Genomic DNA, 27,810 nt, shown 5'->3' on the forward strand with positions numbered 1-27,810 from the left:
CCTGGTAGGCCCACGCAGACCCAGCATCCCACAGCGGGACCTGCAGTTGCCCTTTTCTTTAAACATAGGGGCAGTGCCCAGAGAGCCCCGCCGTCCCATCTCAGTCTGAGCTGTCAGGCTGCCCAGGTGAAAATGGAGTACGTGGACCTAGAACCTCCTCGAGCCTCATTAGAGGACGACTGCAAATGCACATTTGCTGCGGCCCTCAGGGGCCCAATGAGTAGCTGCCCCAACCCTAGCACAAGAGGGGGAAAGGCTGGGCATCCCACGCCACCCTTCTCCTCTCAGCCAATCAATTCTCTGCTCCAGGCCCCCTCCCAGGTACTGTCTGTTCCCTGCCGTTCCCAGCCACTTCCCCAGGTTGCTCAGGCTGTATATTGACAAAGCCCAGACCAGGCGACACCAGGTCCCAAACCAGCAGAGAGAAAGAAGAACCCAGAGCAGCAAGGAGAGAATTTGCCACTTGGAAAAGCACAAAACCCCTCACACCCTGTCTCTCAACAGCAGGAGGAGCTCCTAGGGGCAGCCGCACATCAGGCCCCTCCAGCTTCTCCAGGGGGAAGCAGGCAGGACGAAGAGAAGGGACCGTGGAGAGGTTTTCAGAGGGATCCCTCTCTTGACATAAACACGAGTGGAAAATAACAGGGGATTGAATCCAGGGCCTGTCAGTCAGCGCCTCACCTGGCCAGATGGATGGCAGCATGAGGCAATTTAGGTTAGGGCTTGCGGCGAAAGCCCACGTTCTCTGGAGAAGAACTGAAAATCCAGGCTAATGAATTGCAAGCTGCCTTCACAAATGACGCCTCTGCCACGGCTCTTGCGGTTAGGGACAGAGCTAATAGGAAAATCATCAGGTGGCATCCCTTTGATATCACCTTTTTCCTGCTCCCACAACAATTAACCCAGTATATTACCCATAATGCTCCAGGCCTACATTCCCACAACAGACCACTTGTCACTCGCATTGGTGGAGGAGGGGGAGATGACCTATGGGAGGAAGGCACTGCCTGGAAAAATCTTAAAAGCTGTAGGGGGAAAGAAAAAGAAAAAGAAAAAGAAATCTAATACATCCTCACCAATTACATTAATGACAAACCCTCACCCCTCTATGGAAACTTGCCTGCACGTAGACCAAAGCTCCTTACAAACCTCAGTGCCTCATAATCCCCCTCTGCGGCTGATGTTATCTGAGGAAGTTGAGGGACAGAAACGTTAAGTGACTTGCCCCACCACCACACAACAGCTTTGTATCAGAGCTGGGAACATCCCATGCGTTAGCCACCAAGACCCTCCTTCTTCGTGTAGAGAGCTAGACAGTTCCCACTTGAAATTTCAGCTCTGTTTTCCCTACAGGATGAATACAAGCATCTTGATTTCCAGTCCTTTAAACCGAGTGATTTCCCCTCCCTCCCCACCCCAGGCGGACCAGCTTCCAGGAAGATGCTCTGCCCATGTGGTGTGGCTTAGCCCCTTGGTCTGCTGGCAAAGGGATGGGTGTGTAACCCTACTGATCAGGATATTAAGTACAGCATTGCTGCTGGCAGATGACCCTCTGGGAACAGGCTTACTCCAGTGGCTGCTCAAATGGCATGGAGTGACCCTGAGATTGTAAATCACTGCCCCTGTGAGTCTGCCTGGGAGCTGAGCCTATCAGTCGCCCCATCACCCTGATGGAAATCCCAAATGAAGTCGCAGCCGCTACTCCTAGGGAAAAGGAGCATTTGAGGGATTAGGATGCGCTTATCCAAGGTTCATTTTATAGCAGGACCTTGGAGGAGCTCCCAACGCTTACAGGCACTAAAGGACCAGATTTCCAAAAGAAGTGAACACTCAATACGTGTCACGCTAGGAGCTGCTGGGGGTTGAGCACAGGGAGAACTGGCTTTAATCAATCAGACCTCCCACCATACTCTAGCAGATCCCTGGCTGGATTGAGCTGGTACAGCATGATCAGCAGACTCTTGGGAGCTTTGCCTTGAGCGATACCTTTGAGACCTGTCAAAAGCTCTTATGGCATCTCATTACTAACCAGCACTTCTGTGGAACACGTTCATTCACCACTGCAGTGCTGCCTGGTGGATGTGGGCCCAGTTCTCCCTCTCTCATGCAAGGTGCAGTCCACAGCAAATGCATCAGGGCAGCTTCCTCATTCTGCATGTTGTGAAGCAACAAAGGGTGTTTGCCTGGAAGTTTGGAGTGGAGGGACTAGTTGCTCTAATAGTGACTGATGACTTACCTGGGAAATCTGTTCATCAGTTAGTTATATGGGAGACTGGTTGGTTCACCAGTCAGAAATGAGGGCACTGTCCCCATGCCAGCTGTAACCAATCAGACTGGAGGGCAAAATCCTCTCTTACAAATACCTTTCTTTCTTTCTCACTTTAATTATATTCCCCATGGTCGGTCCAAGTCTGATGAAATATCAGCAAAATGTCAACTGTCCCTGAGAGAGACACCGACTCCTGCCATTGAGCTGAAAGAGCAAAATAGTGACAGGTATTTCTAAAATCTCGGCTGAAAAAGCCAGCCAAGCTGTCAGGTTAAAAATCATATTTTAAAAATACAGGGCACCCAGCCAAGGTTACAAATAAGAAGTGAGATCATTAAAAATCTAATTTTGCTTTCATGGAGCTGTTGGGTACTTTCTATCAGACGGATCAAAAATAAGCTAGTCACTTTCACACTCTGGTTCTCACACATTAGCACAATGCTGCACAGGGTTTGGGTGGAAAAGATGTAGGGGAGGCTTCATACAGGACTGGGACTCAGGAGGCCTGGCTTCCTGATTCTGCCACTGATTTGCTGTGTGACCACGGGCAAGCACTTAACCTCTCTTTGCCTCAGTCTCCTCATCCACAAAATAAATAGGGTAACATTTCTCTACATTGCAAGGGTGTCGTGAGCTTTGAGGAAAGTATCTGAGCCCGTCATAAAGTACTATGATGATAAACAGCACTAAAATGCCTCCCTTTGTCTTTTAAAAGACAAACTTTCCCCTGGGAGGAAAACTCAGAGGCATTTCTATACAACTCAGTTTTTATCCAAACTGACTTTTACAGAACCTAATTTTTAGGGTAAGTCTAACTTCACAGCATCCCTTCACCACATATTTTTATATAACTCTCTGAAATAGTTCAGGAGAGCTGGCAGTTTCTCACAGAGACAATATTAAAGGCACAACAGCAACCTATCCTGATGCGAAGGAAAGACGGGAAGAATTGGAAGAGGTCAATATGACTGCATCAGGAGCTCTTTTATATCTGAATATCAAAAAGGAATCCTACAAAAAGTGGGAATCCTACAAAAAGTGGGAAAAAGGACAAATTGTTAAGGATGAGCACAAAAGAATAGCACAAGCAGGAAGGGAGAAAATCAGAAAGGTTTAACTCATTTTATGAGTTAGCCTAAACAAGGGACATAAAAGGCAATAAGAAGAATACATTAGGAGCAATCTTGGAAGCATTAGTGATCTTTTCAATGGAGGACAGGTGAGGGCCCAGAGGACTGGAGAAGGGCAAACACAGGACCAGTCTTTAAAAATGGGAACAGAGGACCCAAGGAATTATGGCCCAGCCATCCTAACGTCAATGGCTGGAAAGATACTGGAATACATTTATTAAATAATCAATTTGTAACCACCTGGTGAATAATAGGCTGATTTGTCAAGAAAAAAATCATGCCAAACCAACCTAATTTCTTTCTTTGACAGATTTACTGGGTACACAACTGGTTGAAAAACCATACTCCAATAGTGGTCATTAATCTCTCACTGTCCAACTGGAAGAACGTATCTAGTGGGTCCCAGAGAGGTCTGTCCTGGATTAGGTACAATTCAACATTTTTATTAACAACTTGGATTACATTAGTGGAGAGTATGCTGATAAAATCTGCGGACGATACCAAGTTGGGAGGGGTTGAAAGAACATAAGAACAGCCAGACTAGGTCAGACCAATGGTCCATCTAGGCCAGTACCAGATGCTTCAGAGGGAATGAACATAACAGGGCAATTATTGGGTGGTCCATCTCCCATCATCCAGTCCCATCTCCTTGCAGGCAGTTTAGGGACAGCCAGAGCATGAGGTTGCATCCCTGACCATCTTGGCTAATAGCCATTAATGGAGCTACCTTCCATGAACTTATCTAATTCTTTTCTGAACCCAGTTATATGCTTTGCCTTCACAACATCCCATGGCAATGAGTTCCACAGGTTGACTATGTGTTGTGTGAAGCTGCACTTTGGAGGACAGGATTAGAATTCAAAATGACCTTGACAAACTGGAGAACTGGTCTGAAATTAACAAGATGAAATTCAATAAAGACAAGTGCAAAGTACTCCACTTAGCAATGAAAAATCAAATTCCATTTTGTACTTGCGCAATAACTGGCTAGGTGGTAGGGCTGCTGGAAAAGATCTGCGAGTTAGCGTGGATCACAAATTGAATATGAGCCAGCAATATGATGCCTTTGTGAAAAAGGCTAATACCACTCTGGGGAGTATTAACAAGAGTGTTGTATGTAAGATACAGGAGGTAATTGTTACACTCCACCTGGCATTGGTGAGGCATCAGTTGGAGTGCTGTGTCTAGCCTGGGGCACCACAGTTTTACGAAAGATGTGGACAAATTGGAGAGAGGCCAGAGGAGGGCAACAAAAATGATCAACGATTTAGAAAACCTGGAATGTGAGGAAAGGTTAAAATAAACTGGGTATATTTAGTCTTGAGAAAAGACGACTGAGTGGGGACCTGATAAGAGTCTTCAAATATGGGAATGGATGCTATAAAGGGGACTACAATCAACTGTTCTCCTTTCCCCTGAAGATAGGACAAGAAGTAATGGCCTTAATCCACAGCAAGGGAGAGTTAGGTTCCATATTAGGAAAATCTTTCTACCTACAAGGATAGTTAAACACAGGTTAGCTAGGGAGGTTGTGGAATCCCTGTCACTGGAGATTTTTACGAGTAAGTTAAACACCTCTGAGGGATAATCTAGGTTTACTTGGTCCTGTCTCAGCATGGGGGGCTGCATGAGATGAGCTTCGAGGTCCCCTCCAGCCCCACATCTCTACAGTCCTGGCCTCTTACATTTTTGGCAGCCCTGCAGTGAACAAAACTGGCTTCCCATTTGTTTCAAATACTCCACACATCTTTCCCATAGGATAAGTGGCATTTTAAAGATACTGGGTTTGTGTATTTTCTTCTTCCAACAGGAACCGAATGTTATTCACTAGAATTCACCCTGCAGGGCAGATGGAAGCGTAAAGTACCAGGGCTGTATCTTGCTGCAGCTCTCCTTCATGGGGAGGAGAACTCTACTCTACTGGCATTCTGAACCACCACAGCCTTCCCCCAACTCCTGTTGAGAGTATCTGATGGGTAGCTGAAGATCCCAAGCAGCCCACTACTGTCACTGGGGTATCAGCTTGAGAAGCAAGCCCCTAGTCTTGCAACTGGCTTCAAAGATGCAGAACCCTGCATTTTAGTCAATACAGAGGCAGGTCTAAATGCAGGAGGACCCCTATCAGTGTAGCAGAACATTATTCTGACTGCGCTTGACAGAAGACTGGGGTATTGGTTGATCTGTCCTTCCGACAGGTAGAGGAAGGGGAAGAGGAACAGGTTTCAAGCAGTCAGAAGACAAAGAAAAAGCATCCTCTGTTGCTCTGCCCTGTCCCAGAAATGCTTGACGTTCTCTGGTATGTGGTGAGCCACGGCAGGGGTGCCCATAGACATGGGTTGGGACGAGGCACAGCTCAGAGATATGGCAGCCTATTAGTGCAAGAGTAAGCTGTATTCCTCGCTGCCACTCTCCACCTCCGTGCTCAGCTCCATAGTCAACAAGCACCAACGAAAGGGGAAGTGCAGAATACGAAATAAGACAGTAAAGCACTGACAAAGGGAGGGAAGGGGAGAGAGCTCCCTCCGCTTTGTCTCTCCAGCTGAGGCAAACAATCTTGGCACCTCACAGCTGCAGGAGGCAAATGGGAGTTATAACGTTAACAGCATGACTGCCAACTTGCTGCGATCCTGAAGCGAAGCACAGCTGCAGTGGCCTGATGTGACCATAAAATGGAGCACGGCATGATGCTATCCCCAACACCTGGAAGGCACGACTGGGGCATGCTGCGTGGTAGCAGAGCAGCTAGCATAGGCTGGCATGAAGCAGGTGAGCCCAACTGATCCGCTTTCACATCACTTATTGCACAGCACAGATCCACCTCCCCACTTCCACTTCCCTCTTGTGGTGTTTCATCAAGAGGCGGTAGAGGCTTCACTCCCTTCCCCACCTGTCATCTAAAGCCCTCCATTCTGTCACTCAACATCCATTACCTCCTTAAGCCGCTTGTCCAAACTCCTACACAGATCAACTCCAGGCTGCAGCATCCACTGCAGTCACTGGGCGGTCCCACCCGCCCTCCCCTGCTGTCTGTGGCCACACTGTCCCATTGCTCCTGGAATGACTTCCAAGCCTTCCCTGAAAGCTCAATTACCAAGCTGTAGCAGAGCTGTGCTCCCTCATGCACTGGATTTATCAAGGTTTGTCTCAGACCAAGCCTCAGAGAAAGGGATTCTCTCTCTCTCTGTACAGCACATGGTCTGCAATCAAACATATAAGTGATTAGGGCAAAGTAGCTTGTTTTCCTCTGACCTCCACCTCCATCTCTCTCACTGTAGTGCACAGAAGTAAGAATTCATTTTTTACTCAAGGCAGGGCGCAGCTTTCCCTTGTTTCTCTACTAAACAAAGGCACTGCACACAGCCATGAAAATAAGGCCTGAGCATCCAACGGAGTTTTCAGATTTTTGCATAAAGCTCATAAAAATGTAAAGACTTGATGGTGAGAAAGCTTCAGCAGGACTGAGGCTGCTCCCCCTTCAGTACAGCACAGTGGGAGAGACAGGCAAAGAACACGAACTAGGCCAATTCACGTTGATTTCACCCACCTGAGCCCTGCACGCCATTGGTTACTGAAGACCTAAGCCTCTTTCAAGACAGTCACGTTGAACCTGCCTCCTCACAAAAAGGCAGGTGTTAGAAGTGAGCAAGCAGTAGAAGAGGTGAGGATGGAGGCTCAGGAGATTGAGAATGTGGCCGCGGAGCCCCTTCACCTCTAGGGAACCAGTTCATAGCCAGTCTTTTTGGGGGTGGGGGTTTGCACATGACCGACAACAGTTTGCAGTGGCCGTGTAGCACTTTACCTGGAATTCCCCAGTGGGGCTCACTTTGTGAAGACTGTGATAGCAAAGTATGACAGTCTCAATCCTCCTGGTCCTGTGGGTAAGGGGGGTTAAGACTGCAGGACCTAGCTCTGACACAGAACACTTGCATGACCATGGGCAAGTCACATCTCTCTGTGTCTCAGCTCCTATCTGTAAAAGGGGAAGGATACCTCCCCACCTGCCAGGTGCACGTGAAGATGGAGTTAGGTGTCAGCAAGGAACTCCGATAACCCAGCCATGAGGGCCATGTCAGTGCCCAGCTAGCCTAGACAGTGCTTGCCCATGGCTGCTCCAAAGCCAAGACTCGACTCCTACATTAAATCAGCATTTAATTTGTTCCAAAATGCACTTTTTCATGTGAATTGCAGTTTAGATCTCAACCCTGCCCTCCCCTTAAAAAAAACCTAACAGTCACCAACCTCCCCCACGAGGTGCAAGTCCCCTGAAGTTAGCCTGTAACAAATATCAAACACAAAACAAAGGCTGAAATGCTTTAGAATCACGACAATGTACAAAAAAAAAAAAAAAAAAAGGAGTAAAATACAACCTGAAACTGTTCAAGTTCAGAGAGGCTAGTAAAGCCCATCGTTTCAGCAAGGGGATGTCACTGCCACGCCTGTCAGCGGGTTCTGGGCCACTGGCCTGCCACCAAGCCACAGAGGCTCCTCTTCCACACCACACGTCATCTCCAAGGAAGATTTACGGTATCATGCTTTAAAGATTTCAGGAAGGGAACAATTCACAAGCAGCCCTGGGAGGATGCAGACACACTGAGAAGGAACATGACTTCCAGTAGGTCCCCAGCCACCTGTAACACGGAGAGCTCGAGAGAAAGCCACTTGCTTTCTCCTCGCCATGCTGAAGCCTCACCGCTGTAGCCTAGTTCTTTAAATCAGTGGCAGATTAAAAGGCTTAAGGGCAGTAAACAGGTTAGTGAACACAGCCCAGCACTGGATCTCACCTTCACAGAGGGAGAGTGTGAATTAAAATACAGAGGGACCTGGGGAAGGTGGAAGATTTCAGTGTAGCGCTGCTCCTGGTCTAGTAATGTTTTGCCTTCCCCTTGGGATTGGAGAGATCTGTGTTGGTAGTTTTCTCTCTCCCAGCCTGGGGCTTCAATAGAGCCAAGTCCCAATTTTGGGATTCAGTCGGGTGCCATGGAAGACGTTATCTTGAACTCTAAATCAGCATGGCAAACTCCTCGCAAGAGGGAGCATGGGCAGGCTGGCTGGGAGGGAGCAAAAGCTTCCACAGAGATTTCGTTCCCCTGGTGTCACAGGCTTTCTGCCCCTTGTGGTAATTATCTCTGGCTGAAAGTCCCTCTTTAAAGGCCTAGGAGAACAGGCGGCATCTCGGATGTGAATGAGATTTGCACACTGTAGCTTAGCCAGGCATGGCTGGTTTGGGGCTGTATTCAAACAGGGCTTTTATATTTGCCAGCCTGGAGAGGACTGGCCCAGAACCCAGGAGACACGGAGCCTGTGTCGCTCCTTCTGTTGTCATTCATGGCTGAATGATGGCTACATGGCAGGTTCTAGTGGCGGCTGGAGACCAGCCCTTTGACTTTGGACATCTTTTTTGTGGGCTGCCTTTGCTCTGCGTGAGGAGGGCACTCTCGCTCTGCCAGCTGCTGTTCCATCTCTTGTGCTGATGATGAGGCCGTGGCTTTTAATGTTTTCTTTATGTTTGTGACCTGGGCGAGAAGAGACAGCGAATCAGCATTTGCTTCTTCCACTCCCACTGCACAGAGGAAGCCCCTTCCTAAGCACAGAATGGAAATGCCCTTGAGTTCTAAGAGTAACTCATCGCTGGATACAAATCTCCCCATGCACACACATTAAATCCTCTCAATCTGATTTTATTAGGTGTTGGTATTAACAACCTGTAGATGACCTGACCTGGTAATACTTGACGTTAGACCTGGTTCGGAGGCAACTGAGGGGTGCAGTTATCTGCTACTAGACACCAGGTGTAGCACAGTGACAAGCAAGAAAGACTTTCCACTGCCTGACTGAAGGAGGCAGCCATCTCACCAGTCTGCAGACCTCAAGTGTCTGTTTACTGACAGGGAGTGCCTGGGATATGTGGGGAGGAAAAAACCTCCACACCAGAACAGCTCTGCAGAGTGAAGGGAAGGGAAAACTATTCGCACCAATCAGCCAATCGATCCACAATTCTCCTCCAAGGTAGGAATGGAGGCTACCCTCAAGACCTGGGGTATGTTCGGTGAGCAAGCACACAGTGGTATGCTCCCCAGGCACCAGGAAACAGTGGGAAGTGCCATCTGCATGGCACCTCACCCTCCAAACACCAGACCTCAGGGGGTGCCACGAAAAGAATTGGTGAACTGACAAAACAAATGCAGCCTGAAATGAGCATAGAATTCAGGAGTCCAGACTCCTCAGGGCTAGAAACACCCGGCAAACCAAATGTGTCCTAAGTATCAGGGGGCAGCCGTGTTAGTCTGTATCCACAAAAACAAGGAGTGTGATACAATTTGAAGACTTCAATAACTCGGACATAGGTTAGGGGTTTGTTATAGAAGTGGATGGGTAGGGTTCTGTGGCCTGCTTTGTGCAGGGGGTCGGACTAGATGATCATGTTGGTCCCTTCTGACCCTAAAGTCTATGAGTCTATCTTAAAGACTAACAGATTTATTTGGGCATAAGCTTTCGTAGGTGAAAAACCCACTTCTCCATGCATCTGAAGTGGGTTTTTACCCACGAAAGCTTATGCCCAAATAAATCTGTTAGTCTTTAACATGCCACCAGACTCCTCAAAAGTGTCCTGGGCGCCAGTCAAATCACTGCATATAAACAGCTTCAAAAGGCCAGCATGAACCTGCCGGGATGCAGGATTGCAAGAAATAAACCTCGAGCTAGAGTCTCAGAAGGACTGCTCTCACCTTTGCAGTTGTCGTTTTGTTTTCACAAGCAAATACAATTAGCAGAGACTAAAACCATGTGCTTATGCTGCCCTCTGTTGGCCATCTCTGGATATTACAGGATTAGGGGGAAACACATTTTGGCTCAAATTTTCAAAAAGCGATTTCAGGAATCTAGGTGTCATTTTGGGGGACTCAAGTTGACACATTAAATCAACCAGACTTTTAGAAATTGTTGAGGACTCATCCAGTGAACAAGAAAACTTTATTATGGGAGTTCACGTTGGGTACCCAAACTCACTAGCCAGTTTTGAAAATGTAGTCCCTTTTATCTACTCCTTGGGATGTCAGAGGGCTGTCCACGTTTGTAAGGTTAACAAATGAGGCACTCTCAGTGATGGAAGCAGTTTTCAAACACACTTTTTGCAGCTACAATTTAGGGTTTCTTAGGAAAGAATTTACCACACTTTCACCACTTCAGATGGAATTCAGAGAGATGTCTAGGAATGGTCATGGAGAGATTTTTAACAATATTCCTAGGTTTACAATAAATCAACTATTTTTTCTTATTCCTTCTGGATTTGCATTATTTACAGTGAAAACTAAAGTTGTAGAAACATCAGATTTCCATCATGTTTTGTGTGTTAAAAAATTAGTTTCCTAACAAATTAACGCAAGGAGCTCCCAGCAAGTTTACAAAGGATGACTCAGAAACCCACACATCAGAAGGTCAGTGGTCAAATCTGTCTTAGCTCATCAGTGAAGTTAATATGGTCGTGAAGAGGAGGAATCCAAGTTCTTTCCTAGATGGTGCATCACAAGATTAGCACACCTGCTTAGCATGATTGTCAATCTCCACCTAGCAGAAGCCCTGGACTGAATAGCATGGAGTACTGCAAGGTAAGAATTGAGGGACATCGGCAGTGCAGTGCAAAGGAAGGTTACAAGACTCCTGCTCACACTATGTCAGGGGTCAGCAACCTTTCAGAAGTGCTGTGCCGAGTCTTCATTTATTCACTCTGATTTAAGGTTTCATGTGCCAGTCATACATTTTAACGTTTTTAGAAGGTCTCTTTCTATAAGTCTAGAATATAGAACTAAACTATTGTTGTATGTAAAGTAAATAAGGTTTTTAAAATGTTTAAAAAGCTTCATTTAAAATTAAATTAAAATGCAGAGCCCCTCGGACCGGTGGCCAGGACCCGGGCAGTGTGAGTGCCACTGAAAATCAGCTCGCGTGCCACCTTCAGCACACGTTGCCATAGGTTGCCTACCCCTGCACTGTGTGTTAGCCAGGCCCCTTAGTTTCTCACTTTAATAAGCAAAGAAATTCACCAAGAGAAACTTGAAGGTGTATCTGACACACTCATCACCAGAGCAGACAGGAGTGATTCTACACCTACCTCTGTTTCTACCTGCTGCTGAGTTCGGTTGTGGTTCTCTTTGTACTGGTTGGCTCTAAGCACTTGCTGTTCGATTCCTAACAGAACTGCTTCACACCCATCACACCTGAAAATGTAACAACACTCGTGTGTTCAATGCTGGACAGCTTGAAAGGGACACTCAATTTGAACAAAACAAAACAAAACACAGTTCTGTCTGAAAGTTATGGGGCTTATATTTAACATTAGCAGTGAAGATGATTAGAGCTGAAAGAACTGAGTGGAAAAAGATGTTTTATTCTATTGTTTTAGTGTTTACTTTGTGAAAAAAGGTTTGAACATGCATCTACTCAGTTTTGCTGCTTTGCTGATGGCCAGTCTAGGAGCTCACATGTGTACACATCCTTGCGCCTGTAAGAAGATATTTGCCAGCAGCAGCAAAGCCAAACAAAAGAGGCAGCAGAGAGGTGTGAAGCAGGGGCTGGTCCCAGCATGTCTGGTGGAGTTGCTCTATTAGATTCACCACAGAGAAGCCAAAAAACATGTTCAAACCTTTTTAAAAAGTCAGGAATTGCTACGTAAAGGGGGATAGATCAGAAACTGGTTTTTTTTAAAGATTACTCAGAAAATCAAAGTCACACTGACAAGGTCCCCTAAGAAAAAAACGATCAGGGTGACAAGAACACTCCTCCACTCAATGACAGTTTCAGCTCCCATTCACAGTGGGACGGAATGGAAAGGGACCTGAAGTGGGTTCAGAGTTGCACATCAAGCAATGCAGAAAGATCCAAGAAGCTGCTGCACTCCTTTCTTGCAGTGAGGGGGAAGCAGGAGTGGAGCAGGGAAAAGGGAAAAACTAAGTGACCCAGGTTACCATACTTCCACAGCTACTTAATCTTTGTTATTTCTAATGCACCCGTAACAGCTAGGCAATGACTGTATTATGTAGTCAACTGGAAATCAGTCACAGTCCCTGTGGCCTAGAAAAGTGGCAACTCCTTTGGGTAATGAACGAATCCTACAGGACTGAAAGGCGGATTACTGGAAACTGGATAAAAAATACATGAGAGTAACCAGAACAAGATGGTCTCAGCCAAAAGCATGAGGTCTGCTTCATCTCCAGCAATGAAGGGCGGCCTACAGAGATATCTGAAACACTTCAGGGATGAAGTTTAAAGTACTGTGACTCTGAGATACAGTTTGTTAAGATTTGCCTGAGTAATTCTCATCACCAGAGGATTAGCGGACAAATCTGTCTTTGCTAATCAGAAAAATTAATATGGTAGCAGGAAGAAGGTATCATTCTACAAGATGTATGTCTCTAGGTTGAGGCCATGACGTCATTTTGGCATGACTGTAGGAGAGGCCCTAAAGCAAAGAGCCGAGGTAACTAAGGTAAGAACTGAGGTAACTTCAGAATCTGAAGCCAGTAGTACAATTGGATGTACTACAATTACAGCATCTGTAAGAAGTACTGGAGAGGGTATCAGGGTTTTTGTCCACGAGGGACCCTTCGAGAAGTGACTTTTCATGGTGTAAGAGTGCTAATGAATGGAATATGCTGAAACTAAGCTAACATTTGATTCTTACAGGACTCAGAAAAAGCCAGGGCAAGCTATTTCCTTTGAGATATTCCTAAAAGGCAAATCAGACAAGGTGGAGGAGCCTCCTGCCTCACCATTCTTGGAGTGTTTTAACAATATTACTGATGTCCTTCTTCTGAATGTCTCTGCCGATACAGAAATCCACCTCCAGCACCTGGTTGCGCTGATCCAGTTTCCCCTGAATAATGTCTGTATACACAGCTTCAATGATTAGATCTTCCAGCTCCCTCAGATTCCTCATGTCCAGGTCTTTGAGCAGCACAGAGTAAGGAATGCACTAGAAACAGGAAATCCAAGAACAAATAGTCACTTGTGGGTCCGGAATGGAAAGTTGAGCATAGTCTGGAAGTAGGGTTAGTAGAAGCTTGCAGTCAAACAAATATTTATTGTACAGACCCTGCACGTAAAGAGCGAGTGGGAAAGTATCAAATAGTATCAAAGGAAGCAGATACTATTAGGTTTCGTCACACATAAGACATTCCAGTAAGCTTTTATTACAGTAAGTTCTGGGAAGTGAGTTGGGGTGGCAGCACTGTGGAAGGTAAAATAGTTAGTTCCCTCCTCCAACCAGAATTGACAAAGATTTTCAAGAGCTAGATGGGTGAGTGGATCCCGCCTCCATTAGCCAATCTGATTTCTCCTCCCAGAATGCCCATTTCTCGCTCTTTATAGAGCTGTTCAGCCATTCCAAGCTCTCACTCCTTGGAAGTCCTTCATAAGTTACTGAATCCCATGAATACAGGGGAGCACTGTACATTGCAGGTAATTTTCCAGTCACAGGTTTTCCAGAGCACACATGCAGCCTAAAGCAAACCCGAGTACAATACTTGGATGCCACTTGCAGAAATGGCTGGCATTACTTAGCTAAGATTTCTATATTTTACCTTCATTCTGGCAGCCAAGCTTACAATAGTTAAGTGTTTCAGCTTGTTCTTCTGGGCCCTCGTTAACTCTGGCAGGTTATCCTTGTTTGCTGTTCAATGTAAAAAAAATTGAGAACAAAGTTACAGATTTTCCTTCAAGAATTAAACAAAACCTTCAGATCAAAGTCTTCGACTGAGTTGCACCCTAGAAGTTAGTAGTACTAAGTACTACTCCTGCTACGAAAGGGTGCTATTGAGAAGACAGTACTGCCGTAAGTAACAGCTGGACCATACCCAAGGAGAAACAGAGACGGAATTAAAAAAAAAGTCAGTTATTAACTGTTCTAATTCCAAAACCAGAACCACAAAAATACAGAACATAATTCACATGTCTACAGGTGAAATACTGCCAAGACATATGGTTAATATTTTGTTTCCAAGACCAAACTATTTGTCCTCTGTCAGTAGGCGCATGCTAATAAAACTTTGGACTTTGGTTTCACCAGCTGTAAAATATGGATGATACTTACTTCTTTGAAGAGCTTGGGGACTATGCATGAAAGTGTCAAACATCAGATTCATGGAAAGAAGAGACATTATTAATCTAGATTCTTCTATGGCCATTTTATCACTGCAGTATCCACATGCCTCTAGTGTATTCACAAACAGAAAGACGGCTGGCTGCTTTCAAAAGCAAAGGTGCTCTTTGGAATATGTGTGTTAATGAGTTAGAATTTCCGTGACACTAAGGTTATCTTATCCATCTCACCCAATTCTTTCCATTTTGGCCTCCTCTGTCCTGTACCCATTTTTATTTGGAAGGCGGTGATTACTCTCTCCCTTACTATCTTACTTTTCAATAGAACCTTCCATGGGAAGGGGAAGCTTAAGTCAAGGATATTAGTGAACATCCCTAATCTTACAAGTTGTGCCCCAGGATCTAACACTCATGCAGAGCAGACTGGTCCTCTAACTGGTCACATCTAGAGACCTACAGACTGCAAAGAATTCATGAAGCTTGTGCTGGCTCCATATCTACCAGAGCTTTCACTTCAATACATCTACTAACGCTGTTCTCCAGATTTTACAACTCAAGTGCTCAGATTCTACTTTGATGGGCATCAATGACACCCTGGACAGAATTATTTGTAAAGCGTTGTGATATTCTGGATTCAGGTTGCTGCTCACAAATATTAAGCACTGCACTGCATCAGAATTGAAGTGTAAGCACAAAGGTATGGCTAGGTTGGAATGCACCTTCAGACAGACACGCTATCCTGATTCAGATTTGGTGCTTTTGAAATTATATACAAGTGGCTATTTTCAAGGCGGCATCTTGGTGGACATGTCTTTAGTTTGCTTTACCACATGAAGAGGTTATAGAAGCCTAGGAACAAGATAGGTCTTTTGCATGACACCCTTCTTGAGCACAGCCAATGGTTTCCAAGCAAGAAGGCTCTCTGGTCTGTCTTAAGGCTGACTAGAAAAGCTGTTCCTTTTTGAGATTATTCCCTTTGTAGCTAGTTTCTCAGTAATGCAAAAACACAGCAAAGCCTAGACTACAGCACAGATTTAGTTCCTGCCAAGTATCTCCCAAACAAAGATGTTTAAGACATTCAAGTGGAGAAAAGCAACTCAACCCAGTCAAATTGTGACATTGATAATTACACTTCTAAGAACTCACTGGTAGATGCAGTGCTTTTATTTAAACAGATACTAGGGGCCAGTTTCCAAAGACAGACATGGGCAATTGTGTGTGAAAAGCATATGCAACTGTGTCCCTAATCTGCATGCAAAATTATCACAACAAACTGGACTTTTGCGCATAGAAATGGACTATTTGTCTAATAGCCTATGCACACACACAAATACTGTATTTGTGCACACAAACATTCACTACACAAAACACGACACAAGCTTGTTTACCAAGTTTCAATTCAGAATGGATTTTCAAGACTAGGTTACAAACCCCTGAAAGGGGAGATCCTCTAATCGGTAACACTCTAATTTCAAAAGAGATGGAGAGTTTGTCCTCTGCAGAATAAATGTCTTTTGAATCTTAGGAAGAGAGCGTGAATACCGGAGCAAGTCAATTCATGTCACAGTGACTCAGCCCAAGAGAGGCTGGTAAAATGCCCACTCTAAATGTCTAGACCAGCATGTAACAGTCTGGTTATTGCTGTTCTTCCATAGTCAGATGAAAAAAAGATTTACATAAGAACAGCCATACTGAATCAGACCAAAAGTCCATCTAGCCCAGAATCCTCTCTTCCAACAGTGGCCAAAGCCAGGTGCCCCAGTGGGAGTGAACAGAACAGGTAATCAGCAAGTGATCCATCCCATTACCCATTCTCAGCTTCTGGCAAATAGAGACGAGGGACACCATCCCTGCCCATCCTGGCTAATAGCCATTGATGGACCTATCCTCCATGAATTTATCTAGTTCTTTTTTGAATCCTGTTATAGTCTTGGCCTTCACAACATTTGACAAGGAGTTCCACAGGTTTGTTTGTGCATTGTGTGAAAAAAAATACTTCCTTTTGTTTGTTTTAAACCTGCTGCCTATTAATTTCATTTGGTAGCCCCTAGTTCTTGTGTTATGAGAAGGAGTAAATAACACTTCCTTATTTACTTTCTCTATACCACTCATGATTTTATAGACCTCTGTCATATCCCCCTTTAGTCGACTCTCTTCCAAGCTGAAAAGTCCCAGTCTTATTAATCTCTCTTCATATGGCAGCCGTTCCATACCCCAAATAATTTTTGTTGTCCTTTTCTGAATCTTTTCCAATTCCAATGTATCTTTTTTGAGATGGGGCAACTACATCAGGACAAGTATTCAAGATGTGGGTGTACCATGGATTAATATAGAGGGAATATGATATTTTGTGTCTTACTGTATATCCCTTTCCAAATGGATCCTAACATTATTAGCTTTTTTGACTCTCATTGCAAACTGAGGGGACGTTTTTCAGAGAACTATCCATAGTGACTCCAAGATCTCTTTCTTGAGTGCTAACAGCTAATTTAGACTCCTTCATTTTGTATGTATAGTTGGGATTACGTTTTCCAATGTGCATTACTTTGCATTTATCAACACTGAATTTCATCTGCCATTTTGTTGCCCAGTCACCCAGTTTTGAGAGATCCTTTTGTAGCTCTTCACAGTCTGCCTGGGACTTAACTATCTTGAGTAGTTTTGTATCATCTGCAAATGTTGCCACCACACTTTTTCCCTTTTTTACAGATCGTTTCTCAATATGTTAAACAGGACTGGGCCCAGTACAGACCCTTGAGGGACACCACTATTTACCGCTCTCCATTCTGAAAACTGACCTTTTGTTCTTACTTTGTTCCCTATCTTTTAACCAGTTACCAATCCAAGAGAGAACCTTCCTTCTTATCCCATGACTGATTACTTTGCTTAAGAGCCTTTGGTGAGGGACCTTGTCAAAAGCTTTCTGAAAATCTAAATACACTATATCCACTGGATCCCCCTTGTCCACATGCTTGTTGACCCTCTCAAAGAATTCTAGTAGATTGGTGAGGCATGATTTTCCTTTACAAAAAACATATAGACTATTCCCCAACAAATTATGTTCATCTATGTGTCTGACAATTTTGTTCTTTACTATAGTTTCAACTAGTTTGCCCGGTACTGAAGTCAGGCTTACCGGCCTGTAATTGCCAGGGTCACCTCTGGAGCCATGTAACGCTGCAGACCCACCACCACGGTGTCTCCTGCTGGTCATTCTGGGAATTAGCTCTCTTGGCCCACCAGGGCACATTTTATTAGAAGTGTCTCACTCGCTGTTACTTCCACTTCCTCCACCATCTGGATACGCGTCGCTCCCAGACTGCGGTGTCCTCTTCAGGACACAGCCCTTCAGCTGTGCCCCTGTCCCCGCTTTTGGGGGACAGGTGGTCCTCAGTCCTTCTACTTGCCTCAGTGGCCAACTGCAGATAGTCTAGCCCATGGCTTCAGGCCTACTTTCCTGGGCCACTTTCCCGTAGCCCCAGCACCTTCTCTGCTCCTATGTGTTAGGGCCCCAGTCTGGCAGTTATCAGCCTACAGCTCTCCCAGCCCCTGCTGACCCTGCCCAGCCTTGCTCTGTCTTAGGTGCTTCTCTCTCTCTAAGAGTCAGTTCTTCTCCCTTTGCCCTCGAGGGACAGACTGCCTTCCTCTCTGCCCTGCAGCCTTCTTATAGGGCCCAGCCTGGCCCTGATTAGCTGCTTTCAAGCCTCCACTTGATTGGCTCCCACTAAGCCCTTCCATGATTGGCTGGGACTCTGCACAGCCTCTTTGGCTTTCTCTAACTTCTTCCACACCAGAATGAGGCAGCTGCCCCACTACAATCCCTTTTTAAAAATTGGCGCCACATTAGCTGTCCTCCAGTCATTTGACTACAGTCAGTAGTCCTGCAATTTCACATTTAAGTTCCTTCAGAACTCTAGGGTGAACACCATCCAGTCCTGATGACTTATTACTGTTTCATTTAGCAATTTGTTCCAAAACCTCCTCTAATGACACCTGAATCTGGGACAGTTCCTCAGATTTGTCACCTAAAAAGAATGGCTCAGGTTTGGAAATCTCCCTCAAATCTTCAACCATGAAGACTGATGCAAAGAATTAATTTAGTTTCTCCACAATGCCCTTACATAAGAACATAAGAATGGCCGTACCGAGTCAGACCAAAGGTCCATCTAGCCCCATATCTGTCTACCGACAGTGGCCAATGCCAGCTGCCCCAAAGGCAGTGAATCTAACAGGCAATGATCAAGTGATCTCTCTCCTGCCATCCATCTACATCCTCTGACAAACAGAGGCTAGGGACACCATTCCTTACTCATCCTGACTAATAACCATTTATGGACTTAACCACCATGAATTTATCCAGTTTTCTTTTAAACGCTGTTATAGTCCTAGCCTTCACAACCTCCTCAGGTAAGGAGTTCCACAGGTTGACTGTGCTGCATGAAGAAGAACTTCCTTTTATTTGTTTGAAACCTGCTGCCTATTAATTTCATTTGGTGACCTCTAGTTCTTGTATTATGGGAATAAGTAAATAACTTTTCCTTAACCACTTTCTCCACATCACTCATGATTTTATATACCTCTATCATATCCCCCCTTAGTCTCCTCTTTTCCAAGCTGAAGAGTACTAGCCTCTTTAATCTTTCCTCATATGGGACCCTCTCCAAACCCCTAATTGTCCTTAAGTGCTCCTTTAGCATCTCAATCGTCCGGTGGCCCCACTGGCTATTTAGCAGGCTTCCTGTTTCTGATGTATTCAAAAAAATTTTGCTAAAACTTTTTGAGTCTCAGGCTAGCTGTACTTCAAATTCTTTTTTGGCCTTCCTAATTATATTTTTACACTTCATTTGCCAGAGTTTATGCTCCTTTCTATTTTCCTCACTAGGATTTAACTTCCACTTTTTCAGGGATGACTTTTTGCCTCTCACTGCTTCTTTTACTTTGTTGTTTAGCCACGGTGGCTTTTTTGGTTCTTTTACTATGTTTTTTAATTTGGGAGATACATTTAAGTTGAGCCTCTATTGTGGTGTCTTTAAAAAGTTTCCATGAAGCTTGCAGGGATTTAACTTTTGGTGCTGTGCCTTTTAATTTCTGTTTATCTAACTGCTTCATTTTTGTGTAGTTCCCCTTTCTGAAATTAAATGCTACAATGTTGAGCCTCTGTGGCGTTTTCCCCACCACAGGGATGTTAAATTTAATTATATTATGGTCACTATTACCATGTGGTCCAGCTATATTCACTTCTTGGACCTGATCCTTGCTTCACTGAAGACTAAATCAAGAATTGCCTCTCTTCTTGTGGGTTCCAGGACTAGCTGCTCCAAGAAGCAGTCATTTAAGGTGTCAAGAAACTTTATCTCTGCATCTCATCCTGAGGTGACATGTACCCAGTCAATATGGGGATAGTTGAATTCCTCCATTATTATTGAGTTTTTTGTTTTAATAGCCTCTAATCTCCCTGAGCATTTTACAGTCACTATCACCATCATGGTAAGGCGGTCGGTAATATATCCCTACCGATATATTCTTATTATTCAAGCAAGGAATTACTATCCATAGAGATTTTATGATACTGTTTGGTTCATTTAAGATTTTTACTTCATTTGATTCTACGCTTTCTTTCACATATAGTGCCAATCCCCCCCCAGTATGAACTAGTCTGTCCTTCCGATATATTTTGTACCCTGGTATTACTGTGTCCCATTGATTATCCTCATTCCACCAAGTTTCTGTGATGCCAATTATATCAATATCCTCATTTAATATGGGACACTCTAGTTCACCCATCTTATTATTTAGACTTCTATCACTGGAATATAAGCACTTTTAAAACGTGTCACCTTTTAGCAGTCTTCCATCACAATTGAATGATGCAGTTGAATGAGACTTTTTTTCTTTTGACTGTTTCTCATCAGATCCTACCTGTATTTTATCTTTCATACTCTCCTCCTTACTAGGACATAGAGAATCTCTATTAGTAGATCCTCCCCTAAGGGATGTCTCTGTCCGAACCATGTGCTCCTCCGCATATGCTGGCTTTCCCCCAGCCCTTAGTCTAAAAACTGCTCTAAAATCTTTTTAATTTTAAATGCCAGCTGTCTGGTTCCATTTTGGTTTAGGTGGAGCCCATCCTTCCTGTATAGGCTCCCCCTTTCCCAAAAGTTTCCCCAGTTCCTAATAAATCTAAATCCCTACTCCCTACACCATCGTCTCGACCACACATTGAGACCCTGCAATTCTGCCTGTCTAACTGACCGCATGTGTGGAACTGGAAGCATTTAAGAGAATGCTACCATGGAGGTCCTGGACTTCAATCTCTTACCTAGCAGCCTAAATTTGACCTTCAGGACCCCTCTCCTATTCTTCCCTATGTCATTGGTACCCACATGTACCATGACCACCGGTTCCTCCCCAGCACTACACATAAGTCTATCTAGATGCCTCAAGAGATCCACAACCTTCGGACCAGGAAGGCAAGTCACCATGCAGTTCTCCCGGTCATCACAAACCCAGCTATCTAATCGTTGAATCACCCACTACTAATACCAGTCTCTTCCTAATAACTGGAGTTCTCTCCCCCAGAGAAGTATCCTCAGTGTGACAGGATACCACACTATCATCTGGAAAGAGGGTCTCAACTATGGGTTCATTTCCCTCTGCTCCAGTTCGATGCTCTCCTTCCCTGAGACCTTCATCCTTCTCAACAGCACAGAGGCTGTCAGACCGGGAGTGGGACCATTCTACTGTGTCCCAGAAAGTCTCATCTATGTACCTCTCTGTTTCCCTTAAACCAGCTCAACCACTCTGGTCTCCAAAGCCCGTACATGGTCTCTGATGGCCAGGAGCTCCTTGCACCGAATACACACATAGGGCAGGTAATCATACATGCTGAATTGGCTGCAATAAACTGGGTAGCCCCCACTCATCCAGAAAGCCTCTGACAGATAGAATTTTACCCTTAGATCCTTTCAGCCTGCCACATTCACGGAGACATCACACACTTGGGTAAGTTAGCTACCTTGAGCTTCCCGGCTAGAAAAATGAAAACTGCACAAGCTAGTTCTGAAGAGACTGCATTACCTCTACTCACAGCCCATTAAATTGTCACCAGGTTCTTAGAGCATTTGCAAAGTGCAATCTCTTACCTACGTAATCTGGATACGTTCCGTAAGCAAACAGGTTCAGCAACTGGAAATAAGCAGCATTAGGCCCTTCAGCAAGCTGAAGAGGAGGAAAGCAAAAGAAATCTTATGTAAGCCAATAATGACCAATAGGATATTGGTATACAGCTTCTCCACAGTGTTGGCTTTAATTCCACACAGAATATGTAACTTTTCAAAAATACATAAAAGAAGGGCTATTTTCAGTAGTCAGAGGGTTGGACCTTTCCAAAGTCATGTAATCAGCACTACATTTCAGTAGTGTAGAATCAGGATGACACAGCCAATTCCATGTACACCTCTACCCCGATATAACATGACCCGATATAACACGAATTCGGATATAATGCAGTAAAGCAGTGCTCCGGGGGTGGGGAGGGAGGCTGTGCACTCCGGCGGATCAAAGCAAGTTCGATATAACACAGTTTCACCTATAATACGGTAAGATTTTTTGGCTCCTGAGGACAGCGTTATATCGTGGTAGAGGTGTATTAGAACTTGAATTTAGCTTATAGAGTCAGCTGCTTCATGCAGCATCTTAAGAGAGAAAATGAAGAATGTGTCCCCTTAAATTCAGCTGTGTATTCTTAACACATGACAGATGAGCAGATTATGGTGCTGGCTGGTTAAGAATCCTTACTGGACACTGGGAAGCTGAGACAGTTAACCTGCAAAACCACAAACAATCTCAAAACAAAGCAGGTTAGAGCATTTTAAGTTGTCTGCCTCAAAGTTCTGTACATTCTCTGACAAGCAAATATTGCACTGGAACAACAGCTGTTACACTGGCCCGGGTTGGTATTTCAGTTCTCCTAATCTACATGATTCGCTGCATGAAAAAACTGGGAGGAAACTGTTGATGGCATTTTTGTCCATGCACAAAAGCCTGTTTGGAAAGCTGAGCTTCCTGTGTGCCACACTGCCATAACTGCAATCAGCAGAGGTGCTGGAGCTAGATCTCACTCATTGTAAGAGACAGAGAGCTGCTAACAGAGTGTTCTCTAGGAGGGCTCTGGGATTCTGAAACTTGCTCCCCATTTTCCTCTGACACAGCCCAAACATGATGATCTTCTGGGCATGCTGCAAAATACAGCTGTGACAGGAGTTTTAGAGAAGGCTAACGGTATGCTTCCCAGAACAATGATGGAATATAAAGGAGCTTTTTTGCTGGTGACTGGCTGGCTGAAATACTAGTTTAAATGATTATTTCAGTGTTACTGAAATTTTATTATATTAAGAGTTACAAGTTAGGATGCCTGGAGCCTTGCAAAGGCATCATTTTATTATTTAAATCCAAATAAATACATATGACAAAAGCGATCCCCGCATGTATACCAGGTCCTCACAATTCTCTGTAAATCTGTCATTTTGACTCAGGGCTCGATAGAAGCATTGGAAAACTGTGGTAAATTGTGTCAGGCTTCCCCCAAGATGAAGATTTTGCCATCCTAGTCTACTATGTGCATGGAAATTCCTAGGAGCATTAAACTGAGGGGTGGTGGGGGAGAGAAAAGAGATAGAAACGTAACTCTTACCTCTTGCACGTTTGTTAACTCCAACAGCTCACCAAAGACATAAATCCCAGGAGCCTCTAGCACTTGGTTTATCAAAGCAGTCAGAGCTGACCCGTTGGTGCCTCTGGCTAATAAAATAAACTGTTCAAGAAGATTGCAGGATGGTTTCTGTTCTCCTGCCATTCTAGGTTTTTCAATCTGCCAAAAAAGAAATGGTTTTAATGACTCTTTCCTCCATCTTTGTGCAAAGCGCTGCTTAGAAGTGGATCAGGAAGCATGTCCAGGATGGTAACATTGCACACTTAACTTTGCCTTGTTTTTATGATCATTCAGTGCTAGTGATGAGTGCAAGACAAAGCCCTGGAGGCCAAAGTCCTATTTAGTCACAGAGCAGCAACAGCTCAGGCACTAGCTTTAAAAGCATCCTGCACACTGTCCTGCCAACGTGCCTCACCGATGCCCTGGAAGGGCCCCTCTAGGACTAGGAAGGGGGCTTTAGATTCCATGGCCAATTCAGGCTTTCAATTCTTTTGAGACTGCCAAGTGGAGACAACACTGGTGGTGGGTTTTGTGAGACTCCTTCCAGCTCACAACTCATTACACAGCAAACGAACAGCAACTGATTTACCCTATATATATAGTGCATCTGTCCCAACAGTATCTGCATACCTGTCAGTTAACAAGGCAGGAACATAGAACTCCAACTGCTTTCACAGCCAAAGAGGGGAAATGAAAAAGCTCTGTCACTAGTGTACTTGGTTACAGTGCATCTTTGCCAACACAGCACAGTTACATAGATTAGTGTTAATTACAAGGTTTACATGATAAAAAACAACCCTCTCTTTATGAAGATAAATCTTTGTCTTCAGTTTTGGTCCAATACATTTGACCTGTTTCTTCACTCTGAGCATTATAATTTGGGCTCTGAAATGTCAAATCCAGTTACCAGCAGACAAGTTCAGAAAATAAATAAATGTGGTAAAATACAAGTCATGTGCAAGCTACAGTGAACTTGATCTCCTAAGCCCTGAATCACTATTGGACATGATTTTTCATGTTATATTTACAAAGGACATATTCTGGTGACAATTTTAAGATCTTGTTAACCTTTCTGTCTGCATTAGTCCCACTAGGGTTCTGGGTGGGCTTATACTGCCTACGCTGAAGCACAGGCTGCTGCAGCTTTACTACTCCACTATCCAAGCAAGTTAGATTAAAGTTAGCTCACATAGGTCTACTTGAGCTGCCATCACACTCTGTGTTGGCAGTATAGTTACCCTGTGTCTCCAAATACATCTAAGGGGTAAATCAGGTTTATCATCTGCTTTCACAGAAAAGGAAACTGAGGCACAAAGTGGTCAAGTGACTAACTCACGATCACACAGGGAACGTGATAGAACTGTGAATGAATGCAGATTTCATGGCTCCCAGGCATTTGTCTTAAGCACAAGACTATCCTCCAAGGCACTACAAGTACTGAATATGTTGTACAAGATTGTGACAGAGTAGGTTTTCCTGGTACTGTTGTGAAAGTTGTGCAAAGTCTCCACCTCTTTTATTTTCAAAATCACAGGTGACAGAGGCACCATAGTGTTACTTTCTGGTTCCCAGGTATCATTTGAGGCTACCAGATTAAGACTAAATAGATTTTTTTTAGCCTGATGAAAAGCAATTGTTATGTAGAAGAAAGAAATATTTTAAGGTAATTTATCAAAGGACAATCAGCATCACAAATGCAGCATGAAATGATGGCTGCCCTATATGAAACATTCCCTTCCTCCAGCTTATTTTTTGCGTGACCTATGAAACAGCATAACTTTGTACTTATGTACTTTCATCAGTAGCTCTCAAAGTGCTTTCCAAGACTAGGTAGCATTATTATCCGCATTTTACAGATGAGTAAACAGACTTGAAGGTGAAAGAGTTTGCTCAAGAACATAGCGAGTCGGTGAGAGATAGATACTGAACCCAGATCTTTTGACCCATTTCCAGACCCTAGACAATGGGTCAGGGCTATCTTCCTGGAAGAGATTGATCATTTACCAATTTTGCTGGATTCTTTCTTTGGATCTGTTCTGCTGTCCATACTCCAGTTTGCACTTTTCCACACAGACAGTTATGTACACACTTTTCTGGAAGTGCCATCCCCAGGAGCAGGTTGGTAGCACAGAAGCAAATGGCAAGCCTGGCACGAGTGGCCCAGTGGAAAAATCATTATTTCTTCTTCAGTTTCCTAAGAACTGAGGTAGCTAGGTTTTGTTTTCAGTTCAAATGAGGCTGGCAAGCCATACACCCAGTATTTTCAATTGCACAGTCGCACTTGTCTCATAGTCACATTTCACTTGTTCATACCCTGTTTTTGGTTGCCTAGGCTGGTGCACAACAGGATTTTTCCACCCTATTTGTCAAACTTCACATTTCAGGTACATTTTTATCTTTCCAATACGAAACCGTGCATGTCTGCTGCCTGAAAGCTCCAGAGACACAGGTGCAGTACTCACTGCCTGGATTTCTTCCTTCCACAAGTCCTAAGGCAGGCTCAAGTCAAACTGACCCTCAGGAGTGAAAAGGAAAAGAACATACAGACTTCCCACAGCGACATACTATCCAAAGATCAGAGCATCTAGGGCTAGGGTCAGTGTGAGTGCAAGGGAGAAAGGAGGAGGTTTCCTGGATGCAGCAGGCAAGCCACTCAGCACAACAAGGGTTAAAGCTGAATGTACTGTGTATCTTCTGTGTAGAACTATTTGCCTCCAACAGGAGGAGCATAACAGAGGTCTCTGCAAATGCCCATGTGTTTAGATCATAATCAGAAACTAATTCAAACTGGCAACGGGCTGGAAGGAAAATAAGGAGTCCTGGAGACAGAAACCTCTCATTGCACAGGACACATAAATATTAAAGGTGGACTCAAGTTACAGAGCTTACACCTACAGTCAGACAAAGCTACCAGTTCACACCAAGCACTGGTGAACGCACCTTTCACTGAAGGCAACAAGAAAACTGCTAGTTTACACCAGAGCAGATTGACCCCGTCTTCTCCACCAAAGTAGTAGAGAGTGAAAGTGGAGGTGCCAAGAAAGATCCTCTCTCCACCCCGATGTAGATGGAAAGGAAGGGGACGATGAAGATCCCACAGACCCATGGGGGACCCAGGCAGGGAAACCCCTCTGCCCGGGCAGCTCAGGGGGAGCCCAGTCAGGGAGTCCCTCCTCCGGGTTAGATTAGAGAAGAGAGGGTCCGGGGGGGGCCCAAAGGGAGATTCCCCCCCCCCCAGGGGTAGCTCAGAGAAGGGAGGGTTCATGGGGGGCCCAGCCAGGGAGACCCCCGATATCTGTGAGGGGCGATGGGAGCCCAGACAAGGGGAGGCCTCGTCCCCTTAGCCGGGAGAGCCCCGGTCGCCATGGGGGTGCTGGGGGGCGGGGAGGCCGTGAGCGGGGAATGGCAGCGCGGGCGGGGAGCCCCTAGGGGCTGTGGGGGCGGAGCGGGGGGGTTACCTGCCTGCTCCGGCAGCCTCCGTCCGGCTCCCGGCGCCTCCCCCGCCGCTCCTCAGGCCGCCATGACAGCGGCGCCGGCGTCCTGCGCTCAGCTCCTTCCCCCGGCCCCCGCCGCCCGCGCGCCGCGTTCCGCCCGCCGGCCGGGCCCCGGGACAGGGCAATGGGCGCGCCCCGCGGGCCAGCCTGGGTCACGGCACGAGGGGGGCCTGGCGCCGGTTCGTGGGCAGGCTGGGACAGGGCCAAGGGAGCTGACATCTGAGCGTTACTGGCCATGGCCTGTGTAAGTCAGAGGTCAGGGTCAGAGGTCAGGCTGGGGTCAGGTCAGAGGTCAGGCTGGGGTCAGGGGAAGACGTCTGATGTTCTTGGCCATTGTCTATGTAGGTCATAGGTCAGATGGGACAGGGTCAGGGTAAGATGTCTAAGTGTTCTTGGCCATGGTCTATGTAGGTCATAGGTCAGATGGGACAGGGTCAGAGGTCAGATAAGGGTCAGGGTAAGACGTCTAAGTGTTCTTGGCCATGGTCTGTGTAGGTCAGAGGTCAGATGGGACAGGGTCAGAGGTCAGGCAGGGGACAGGGTCGGGGTAAGACATCTGAGTGTTCTTAGACTCATAAAATCTCAGGGTTGGAAGGGCCCTCAGGAGGTTCTAGTCCTACCCCCTGCTCGAAGCAGGACCAATCCCCAGCTAAATCATCCCAGCCAAGGCTGTGTCAAGACTGACCTTAAAAACCTCTAAGGAAGGAGATTCCACCACCTCCCTAGGTAACCCATTCCAGTGCTTCACCACCCGCCTAGTGAAATAGTGTTTCCTAATATCCAACCTAGACCTCCCCCACTGCTCCTTGTTCTGTCACCTGCCACCACTGAGAACAGCCAAGTTCCATCGTCTTTGGACCCCCACTTCAGGTAGTTGAAGGCTGCTATCAAATCCCTCCTCACTCTTCTCTTCTGCAGACTAAATAACCCCAGTTCCCTCAGCCTCTCCTCATAAATCATGTGCCCCAGCCCCCTAATCATTGTTGTTGCCCTCCCCTGGACTCCCTCCAATTTGGTCATATCCCTTCTGTAGTGGGGGGACCAAAACTGGACGCAATACTCCAGGTATGGCTTCACCAGTGTTGAATAGAGGAGAATAATCACTTCCCTCGATCT

General features: G+C 45.4%; 1 protein-coding gene across 3 annotated transcripts; it reads right to left on the minus strand.

Moving 5' to 3' along the window:
- Nucleotides 1-7,531: 7,531 nt before the first annotated feature.
- COPS7B (COP9 signalosome subunit 7B) lies at nt 7,532-26,737 on the minus strand. Of its 3 annotated transcripts, none has more exons than XM_050963838.1 (7): nt 26,663-26,737; nt 23,183-23,359; nt 21,633-21,708; nt 13,974-14,062; nt 13,164-13,366; nt 11,507-11,612; nt 7,532-8,912 (listed from the first exon to the last, which is right to left on the minus strand). In XM_050963838.1, exons 2-7 carry the CDS (start codon nt 23,342-23,344, stop codon nt 8,754-8,756), a joined length of 795 nt encoding a protein of 264 aa, XP_050819795.1. In that variant the 5' UTR covers nt 23,345-23,359; nt 26,663-26,737; the 3' UTR covers nt 7,532-8,753. The 3 variants fall into 3 exon arrangements, with proteins under 3 accessions (XP_050819795.1, XP_050819794.1, XP_050819796.1); XM_050963837.1 differs by having other exon boundaries at nt 26,659-26,737; XM_050963839.1 differs by lacking the exons at nt 21,633-21,708; nt 26,663-26,737 and having other exon boundaries at nt 23,183-23,279.
- Between the last annotated feature and the right edge of the window lie 1,073 nt (nt 26,738-27,810).

Source organism: Gopherus flavomarginatus, chromosome 8, assembly GCF_025201925.1.
Source record: "Gopherus flavomarginatus isolate rGopFla2 chromosome 8, rGopFla2.mat.asm, whole genome shotgun sequence".
NCBI lineage: Eukaryota > Metazoa > Chordata > Testudines > Testudinidae > Gopherus > Gopherus flavomarginatus.

What these genes read in the sequence shown, in the direction of transcription:
- COPS7B (XM_050963838.1), bottom strand. Translation starts at nt 23,344, where the DNA reads ATGGCAGGAGAACAGAAACCATCCTGCAATCTTCTTGAACAGTTTATT. An exon ending in AACGTATCCAGATTACGTAG is followed by an intron (nt 14,063 to 21,632) that starts GTAAGAGATTGC and finishes TACATTGAACAG; the next exon opens with CAAACAAGGATAACCTGCCA. An exon ending in GTTAAAACACTCCAAGAATG is followed by an intron (nt 11,613 to 13,163) that starts GTGAGGCAGGAG and finishes TTACATTTTCAG; the next exon opens with GTGTGATGGGTGTGAAGCAG.